Source organism: Nannospalax galili, unplaced genomic scaffold (genome assembly GCF_000622305.1).
Source record: "Nannospalax galili isolate Female #2095 unplaced genomic scaffold, S.galili_v1.0 scaffold3465, whole genome shotgun sequence".
NCBI classification, from domain to species: Eukaryota; Metazoa; Chordata; class Mammalia; order Rodentia; family Spalacidae; genus Nannospalax; species Nannospalax galili.
This window is the reverse complement of record NW_008353021.1, coordinates 197,257-207,197: the sequence shown is the minus strand read 5'-3', so window position 1 is coordinate 207,197 and position 9,941 is coordinate 197,257. Positions and strand designations below refer to the sequence as shown.

The 9,941-nt window shown below is 41.4% G+C and overlaps 1 protein-coding gene across 2 annotated transcripts in view; it reads left to right on the top strand.

Moving 5' to 3' along the window:
- Hmmr (hyaluronan mediated motility receptor) overlaps nucleotides 1–9,935 on the top strand; it is a 32,259-nt gene extending 22,324 nt beyond the window's left edge. For both annotated transcript variants that reach the window (XM_029554633.1, XM_029554632.1), the window contains 3 exons: nucleotides 3,521–3,697; nucleotides 8,845–9,007; nucleotides 9,587–9,935. In XM_029554633.1, the coding sequence (XP_029410493.1) occupies nucleotides 3,521–3,697; nucleotides 8,845–9,007; nucleotides 9,587–9,606 (360 nt within the window). In that variant the 3' untranslated portion in view covers nucleotides 9,607–9,935. The remainder of the gene's footprint in view (nucleotides 1–3,520; nucleotides 3,698–8,844; nucleotides 9,008–9,586) is intronic.
- Nucleotides 9,936–9,941: the final 6 nt, after the last annotated feature.

Sequence of the window (9,941 nt, the reverse complement as noted above, 5' to 3'; positions counted from 1 at the left end):
TACCTACCTACCTACCTACCTACCTACCTACCTACCTTTCTTCCAGAATCTAACATCAATGTCCATACCAATACAAGTACCGAGTAGATGGTACAGTTTTCCTCACAGGAGCAAATTTACTCACCTCTCCTTCAGATTTTACACCAACCACTTTTCCATTTTGTACAATGATTTCTTCAATTGGTTTATTCAACATGTAGGTACCTCCATAAATAGCACTTAACCTAAAAAAGTTTTTAAATCTCAATTATAATTCACAATTGTTTCAACGGTTAAAATATCCCTTCTTGAATTTAAATGAATTATAGGCAATATATATTTATTCCATTTCCTTCTAGAAAAATGTTAGCTTATGGCATTACAGCATGTTGTAAAACAGAATAAAAAACATGAATTGGTGTCTCATATAGTTCATACTGAGAGGAGAAGAGCATTAATCAGTAATAGGAAGTTAGCTTACACTGATGGGTCTAATCCACCAGCATATAAATAAAGCTTCAGACTTCGAAACAAAGCACTATCAGGAAGACACAGAGCTTAAAGCAGGCAGACAATGAAGAGGTAGGAGGGAACCAACTGGCTGAGATAAACATCTTATATAAGATCTCCTCTAAGATACTACTGCTAATTTTTTTTGTTTTTTTTAAGCATTCTTTTTTAAAATATTTTATTTATGTGTATGAGTGTATTGCCTGCACATATGTGAGTGCACCCGTGTCGTGCAATGCCACAGAGGTCAGAAGACAACTTCAGATTCCCCTGGAACTGGAGTTAAGGACAGTTTGTAGCTGCCATGTAGGTGCTGGGAATCGAACGGGGACCTCTGCAAGAGCAGTCAGTGCTCTTAACCACTGAGCCCAGCTAGGGCTACAGGGAGACCCTGTCTCAAAAAGACCAAAAAAAAAAATCTGCTTTCTTCCCTGTTAAAGAATTACAGTCTTGATTGTGACTTGGTGCTCCTGCAGTATCACTTTACTATATATTCACAGTTCCAGATTTAACGTCCTATTAAAAGTTTGCAATTTTTCCTGGGGATTCAGCTAAGTAGAAGATTATGTGCTTGGTGTGTATAAGGCCCTAGGTTCAATTCCTAGCACTGCAAAAAAACAGCAAAACAGAGCGGTAAAATTTTACAAGCAGTATTGCTATACATGATTTTCCAGCTTCATTGAAATACAACTGACAAATTTAATAAATAGATAATTTTAATATAGCCTTTATAGAATAAAAAATGCTTTCTAATAAGCAACTTGAAATTAATATTTCCAAAGGCTCTCCTGATAGGACTGTTTGATCATTAACCTGTTACTTTGTGATATACATTTTGATATGATCTGTATTTCTCAAGTTAATATACTAAACTTTTTTTAATATTTTTATTTTATGTGTATGAGTGTATTGCTTGCATGTAGATTGGTGCACCCGTATCGTGCAATACCCACGGTGATCAGCAGAGGGCGTTGAACTCCCCTGGAACTGGAGTTACAGACTATTGTTAGTTGCCATGTAGGTGCTGAGAATCCAGCCCAGGTCCTCTGCAAAAGCAACCAGCCCTCTTAAACACTGTGTAATCTCTCCAGTCCCAGCATACTAAACTTTATATTGTATTTTGTCTTTTGGCTTTCTTTTTATTTTTTTATTTTTTTATTTTATTTTTTTGGAATTCTTACAAATTTCATACAATTTATTTTGATCATATTTAGACTCCCCTCCCTTATGTGCACTTTCCCTTACTACCCCCAGCCCAATTTCATGTCCACTTTTATATGTATATAAAGGCCTATAGAGTCAGGTTTGTATCCCTAAATGCCTTTCACTGTGGGGCCATCCACTGGAGCCTAATTAACCTACCCAGAGTTATACTGTTAAAGACTGACTCTTCTCCCTCCCTGCAGCTACTGGTTGCCAAGAGTTCCTCAGCTAGAGTTGGGGTTTCCTTACCTACTTACCACATCTAGGTCTGGCTTGAACTTACGTGGATTTGTGCATGCTTTTTACCATTGCTGTGCATCCATATAAGTCACTGCCTGGTTGTCTGGAACACTGTTTCCTTGTGGTTGTCCACCACCTCTGACTCAACATCCTTTGCATCCCCTCTGCCACAATGGCCCTGAGTTGGGAATCAGATTTGATACAGGTGTCCTATTTGGGGATAAGCACTCTGCAATCTCTTATTCTCTACATGTTCTCCAGTTGTGGGTCTTTGTGTTAATCACCATCTGCTGCATGAGAAGCTTCTGTGGTCAGAGTTGAGAGCTGCATTAATCACCTGTCAGGCTGGGGAAGCTTGCAGCTGGTTTTCTTTTTAAGACACTGTCCCACTCTGTAGTCGAAGCTAATCTGGTGCTCACTAGCCTACCAGGCTTACCTGGAACTTGTGGAACTCCTGTTTTCTGCCTCCCAAATTCTAGGATTATGGGCATGAGCCACTATGTTTGGTCATCTCTTTGTTTTCTTGAGACCCCAGGCTGGCCTTGAACTGTTTGTGTGGCTGAGAATGGCCTTGAAATCCTGGCCATCCTGCCTCTTCCTTCTGAGTGCTGGAATATCAGGCATGGACTACCATACTTGACGATACATTGATCTTTTTTTGTCTTTTTGAAGCAGGATCTCCCTGTAGTCCCAGCTGTCCTGGAACTCACTGTGTAGACCAGGCTGGCCTTGAACTCAGAGATCCACCTGCCTCTGCCTCCCAAGTGCTGGGACTACAGGCGTGCGCCACCATGCCCAGCTGATACATTCATCTTTTTAAAAGAAAAAAGAGGTGACTGCTAATTCAAGCGGGTAGAGTAGTATTGGTTATGAAATAGTGCTCTAGTTGAGGCAGATAAAGAAAGCTGACCTGAGCCAGGCATAATAGCAAATGCTTTTGATCCCAGCACTCAAAGGCAGAGGCAGAAAGATCCCTGTGAGTTCCAGGCCAGCCAGGGCTATAACAGCAAGACACTTTCTCAAAAATCAAGGAAGGAAGCTGGCTGGCTTGCTTACTGCTCTTCCTGTTTTAATGATCCTTAAAATGAAAAATGCAAAGTCTAAAGCATATTCTTAGGAGAATTTATAGAGCCTGCAAGATAAGGGAGAACACTCCATTTTTGCTTGATGTATTTCTTCTTATTTAGTTTTTTGCGGGGGCAGGAGGGGTTGGGGGGAGGGGGTTGTTTTGAGATAGGGTCCCCTGCAGCCCCAATTGGCCTGGAACTGACTGTGTAGACCAGTCTGGTCTCCAACTCACAGAGATCGGCCTGCCTCTGCCTCCCAAGTTCTGGGATTAAAGGCATGCACCACCACACCCAGCTTATTTGGTATTTTTTATGCTTTGTAATATTTAACTAGTAATAATTAACTAGTAATATTCAACAGTATTTAACAATATTTAGTAATATTTAACAGTTTTAGGCTGGTTGTGGTAGCATACACCTATAGTCCTGGTATCGAGGAGGCAGAAGCAGGAGGTACACACAAGTTTAACAATTACATGTCTTAACTCCATTAAAACTATATACCTATGTATGTTTTTCAGCAACAACTGGATGCATTTGAAGCAGAGAAACTGGCATTGTTAAATGAACATGGTGCAACTCAGGAACAGCTAAATAAAATAAGAGATTCGTATGCTGAGTTATTGGGTCACCAGAATCTAAAGCAGAAAATCAAGCATGTTGTGAAATTGAAAGATGAAAATAGCCAACTCAAATCGGTTTGTAAAAACATTTATTTTTATTAACAATATGAGGGTGAAGGGCTTATGTCTTTATAATCTTTAAATATAATGAAAAGCAGAAAAATAGTTTATAGAGAATTTATTTGAGAGTTAGTGGATTTTAGTGTTGACCAAATAGTCCCTGTTACCAGATTTTATGACTTCAAATTATTGTCTTGAAAACTACTACTATAGTTGGAAGACTGTAGAATTTTATACATTTATTTTTATTTGTAAAATAGCTATTCCTTTGTAAATATCATAAAACAAGCAATATTCAAAAGTAGTGGAGAAATGTTTTTTCCTTCTGGAAGTTTTATTAGTTTATTTTTTATTTGGCACATATACAGAATAGTGGTTACATTATGAGGTTTTCATGTGTCATATAATACACTTTGATCACACCCACCCCCATGACCCTCCATACTTCCTGTTCTGCCCCTTTCCATGCTGCCTCCTGACCTTCCTCTATCCTAGTAATGCCCCTTCTCCTTTCCTGTCTTTATTTTTCTCTTGATTCAACATATGAGTGAAAATCTGAGATTCTTGTCTTTCTGAATCGCTCATTTCACTTGTCAAGATGGTCTCCTTTTCCATTCATTTCCCATAATGCTAGGGTTTTGCTTTCTGTACTCATTCTCTTGTAGATGAGTACCTGGGCTGATTGCGTAGCTTGGCTTCTATGAGCACTGCTGCCACCAATCTGTGTATGTAGGTTTCTCCATTGTTTGCTGATTTTTTATTCTTTTTGGTATATATCCAGGAATTTTGTAGCTGGATCATTCAATAGTTTCAATTTTAGTTTTGAGGAACTTCCATACTGATTTCCATAGTGGTTGAACTGGATAGCCTTCCTGCCAGCGTGCGTGAGACTCTTCTTTCACTATCATTTGTTGTTTTTGTATCTATCACAGCCATTCTAAGTGGGTGAGATGAAACCTCCATGTACTTTAGATTTCCCTCTCTCTCTGGCTAAAGATGTTGAATATTTTTTTTCTCAGTGATAAAAATATTCTAAAATTAACAGTGATGATGGTTGCACACACCTTTGAATATACTAAAATCCACTGAATTGTACATTTTCTTTTTCTCATGCAGCCCAGGCTAACTTGAAACTTGTTCTGTAGCTGAGGAGTACCTTGAACACTTAATCCTCCCAAGGATTAAGGGCATGTAGGGCATGTGCCACAATGCCTAAGTGAACTGAGCTAGAACACTGGCTGACCAGTGAGCTCTCAGGATCTGGGGTTACAGGCACAAGCTCGACTATGCCTGGCTTTTTTACATGGGTGCTAGGGTGTCAAACTGGAGTGCTGATGCTCACAGAGCAAATACTCTTTCTTACCCACTCAGCCATTTCCCCAGTCCCTAAGTTGTACATTTTAAGTGAATGAATTGTATTAGGATATTATATCTTAATAAATCTATTAAAAACGTAAATACCTAAGTGGGACACAGTGGCACATGCCTTCAATCCCAGCACCTGTGAGGCAAAACCTGGTCTACATCAAGTTCCAGGCCAGCGGAGACTATAGGGAGAGCCTGTCTCAAGAAAAAAAAAAAGGAAAAGAAAATATAGACTGTATTCCAAAGACACACAGAGAGGGGAAACACTTAGGAATTTACAAAGGTAGTCACAGGACAGCTGAGAAGTAAAGAAAAAGATAGTAGCTGCAAAAAAAGTAGCCAAGTTGAGCATAGCTCCTGCCATAAGGTACTCTGTAGGCCAAAAGGTAAACAAGTATTGAAGAGACTGGCAGTCCTACCCTCAGGACAGGCCCACAGCCCTTACCAGCCTCATGCAATTGTGAGATTTGATGAGACAGCACGATTCCACCAGTGGATGGTCAACAATGGAAAGGAAACCCATTTTGTCACTATACAGTTTAGAGGCCAGTGGTTGGACACCAGCTTGAGAGGGAACCTATTGTTTAAAACAGCTACACCGGGGTACTCAGAACAGGGAACAGGCACACACCAGGGAGCCCGAAGTCCGTGTGCCATAGCTCCAAAGGTGAGAGGCAACCCTGAGAAGCTTCTGTTGTAAGAAGCAGGAGGGCTGGGGCTGGAGAGATGACTCAGCGGTTAAGAACACTGGTTGTTCTTGCAGAAGACCCAGGTTCAAATCCCAGCACCCACATGGCAGCTAACAACTGTCTGTGACTTCAGTCCCATGGGATCCAACAGCCTCTTCTGACCTCTGTGGGCATTGCACGGCATGGGCATACTTACCAACATGCAGGCAAAACATGCATACACATAAAACAAAAAATAATAAATAAAAAAAAGAAGCAGGCGAGCAGGGTGCCCACAGCCATATAATATAGATGTAGGAGGCCCAGCTCAGGCAGTGATAGAGGGAAGGACAACTCTGCCCTTAGACTGGGAGCAGACCATACAAACTGAAAATAAGCCTGGGATTTGATAGCCCTGAGCTAAGGTCAGTGGGTAGATCAACCTCTGGAGCTACCTATCTGTGGTTCACTGCTACAGAGTCTGAGGACTTTTACTTCCTAACAGTGCTGCTGCAGCTGGGGCATGCCCACAGTCACCCTGGGGTGATAACTTGTTTGATAGAACTGTTTTTCTCTTTGTCAACATGTGGCTGCTGTTCATTCCATTTTCCATAGTGTCCTAGGGCATAAATTGCCCTTCAAATGAATCCAGCCAAATTCTAGTTCATTTGTAGAGGTTGCATCTGAGATGAGTGCTTGATAATTTCTGACTCCAGGAGGACCCCTCCCAGCTATCTTACTCCCCAGTTCTTTTTTGTTTTTGTTGTTGTTGTTGTTGTTGTTGTTGTTTTGGTATTTGTGAGACGGTCTCCCAGTAGCCCCAGCTGGCCTGCACCTCGCTCTGTAGACCAAGCTGGTTTCGAACTCAGCAGAGATCCACCTGCCTCTGCCTCCCGAGTGCTGGTTCTTTACTATAAATAGCCAGCCATTCTTCTCCTAGTCTCCTTATCACACCCTTAGACTTTATCTTTTGCAAGTTCTATTGCAATATAGATTTCCTCCTTTGAAAAGAAGTTAGCAGTGCTTTGTTTTATAGCCTGTTTTTCCCTTGGAGCTGAAATTAGGGACAGTGGCAAGCTTCTCCCTTAGTGCCACCTCTGCCCTTGGAGCAGAGTTGTTAGTGACTTTCAGGGAAAAGGGCTGAGGAACAGCCTCATTGCACCCTGCCTTTCCTTGTGTGGGACCATCCTCATGAGCCAGAACAAAGGTGATCAGAGTCCTGGTGTTTCCAAACACTGCTACACAAGTGGGGCTGTGCAGAAGGGATCCTGTGCCCCAACTCTATTTGCCAAAGGACATCACCTCAGCAACTAGGAGCTGCTGGCAAGATTCAAGATGATGTCTTGCTCTCCCTGGAAAGAAGTCTCTGACTGGAAGTTGGGGAAAGAGGAAGACCTGTGTTCTCGGCCATAGTAGTCAGGCCTCCCCTCTCTGGGAGGGAGGGGGAGGGAAGTTGAGGGAAGAAGAGAACAATTTGGTTTCAGATAACACAGACTTAAATCTTTACAAGTTTTTATAGGTCTTTAGTTGTTTCTTCATTTCCTATTTTGTTTTTAGGACCATTTTCAGAGGAAGACCTTAATTGACTGCCTTTTTATAATTTCTCATTTTACAGTGTTCATGATGTCGGGCCAACATTTGATTTGGGCTTTTTGGGGGCGGGGGTCTTTTTGGAGACAGGGTCTCCCTGTAGCCCCAGCTGGCCTGGAACATGCTTTGTAGATCAGACTGGCCTTAAACTCACAAAAATCTTCATGCCTCTGCCTCCCAAGTGCTGGAATTAAAGGTATGCACCACCACGTTTGGCCTGATTTTTTTATTTTATTTTCTTTGTTTTTATTTTATGTGTATGAGTGTATTGCCTGCATGTGTGTAACTGCACCCATGTTGTGCAGTACCCGTGGAGGACAGAAGAGGACATTGGATCTCCTGGAACTGGAGTTATAGATAGTTGTTAGCTGCCATGTGGCTGCTGGGAATTTACTTCAGTCATGTGCAAGAACAGCTAGTTCTCTTAACTGCTGAGTGGCTCTGTAGCCCCTTAGCAATTGATTTTCCTTCAACTTTTATTGGGAAAGTACACTCAGTTGTAGAGGGACAATAAAAACAAAATAGGAAATGAAGAAACAACTAAAGACCTATAAAAACTTGTAAAGATTTAAGTCTGTGTTATCTGAAACCAAATTGTTCTCTTCTTCCCTCAACTTCCCTCCCCCTCCCTCCCAGAGAGGGGAGGCCTGACTACTATGGCCGAGAACACAGGTCTTCCTCTTTCCCCAACTTCCAGTCAGAGACTTCTTTCCAGGGAGAGCAAGACATCATCTTGAATCTTGCCAGCAGCTCCTAGTTGCTGAGGTGATGTCCTTTGGCAAATAGAGTTGGGGCACAGGATCCCTTCTGCACAGCCCCACTTGTGTAGCAGTGTTTGGAAACACCAGGACTCTGATCACCTTTGTTCTGGCTCATGAGGATGGTCCCACACAAGGAAAGGCAGGGTGCAATGAGGCTGTTCCTCAGCCCTTTTCCCTGAAAGTCACTAACAACTCTGCTCCAAGGGCAGAGGTGGCACTAAGGGAGAAGCTTGCCACTGTCCCTAATTTCAGCTCCAAGGGAAAAACAGGCTATAAAACAAAGCACTGCTAACTTCTTTTCAAAGGAGGAAATCTATATTGCAATAGAACTTGCAAAAGATAAAGTCTAAGGGTGTGATAAGGAGACTAGGAGAAGAATGGCTGGCTATTTATAGTAAAGAACCAGCACTCGGGAGGCAGAGGCAGGTGGATCTCTGTTGAGTTCGAAGCCAGCTTGGTCTACAGAATGAGGAATTTGCTTTCTAGACCAGGCTGGCCTTGAACTCACGGAGATCTGCCTGCCTCTGCCTCCCAAATGTGGGCGCTAAAGGCATGTGCCACAATGCCCAGCTAGGACAAGAAATTTTTAAAAACTTTATTTCCTTTGCAAGAGCTGTTCAAAATCACTTTGTAGTTCAGACTTAATGGGTATGTGTTTAATAATTACTTTTGCCATTAAGTGTGATACAGAAACACTTTAGAATTTGCCTGCAACAATAACACATTTTGCCACTGTACTCTTTAGTAATTGTTTATTATCTATATTTTTCTCACATAGGAGGTGTCAAAACTCCGATCTCAGCTTGCTAAAAGGAAACAAAATGAGATCAGACTTCAGGAAGAACTGAATAAAGCTCTGGGTATCAAACACTTTGATCCTTCAAAGGCTTTTCATCATGAATGTAAAGAAAATTTGGCACTCAAGACCCCGTTAAAAGAAGGTAAGACATTAATACATTTGTACATCTGTCATTTTCCTTTGGATTTGCTTTCACTGACGTTAGCATCTTAGAGCCTTTTTATGAACTCTGAAAATGTGTTGTGTCTTCTTATATAAAGACATTCTTGCTGAGACTGATGCACGCGATACCTTTTTCTCCTTCTGTGCTCATCCGGGTGCCCTCATCGAGCCCCAGTCACAGTGGATCTTCCCTATGCTTTCCTTCTCTCTGCTGCACGCACCCTCCCTCCATTCCCTCTGTACAGTGCTTCATCTAAGTTTTAGTTTTAGAGAGGAAATTTTTCCTTCCTGAGTATCTTTGTATCTTTCACAGTAAGTCCACGTTGTTTGAATTTCATGGCACGGACTATAAGCACTGCTTCTTCTGCTTTCATGGAGATAGAGCTGGTTTTAATTCATAGTGATTGATGCAGTGGTTTAGTTTGATTTTGGTTTGGAGCAGATTTCAATCTAGGATCTTGTACATGCTAGGAAAGTGTTTGCCACTGAGCTACATCCTCAGCCTGGTTCATCAGTTTTAATTTAAAATATTTACATCTTTTCTTGCTAATTTTTCCAGGCAACACAAACTGCTGCTGAGTTCTTATGCAACATCAAGGATCATGCAAGTAAATGTTGGAAACGCCTGTTGATGATGTTTCTTGTTCTTGCTGATGTTATGTCTATTATCAATATAATGTATTTAATTTTTACTGCTTATTAGGTCTATGAAAGGAAGTGCAGCATTCCTTATCAAAATGTCTTTTGACATTTTATTTTCTATTACGTATTTCCTTAATCCTAACCTTTATGATCTCATTCTGAGCCATATAATTTGCTTTCCAGCTTACAGCACACCCCCATCAAATCAACATTATTTTAAAAACTGTATTAAATTATTTTCCCCTATTCTGGACCCTCACTTTTGAGGTTCT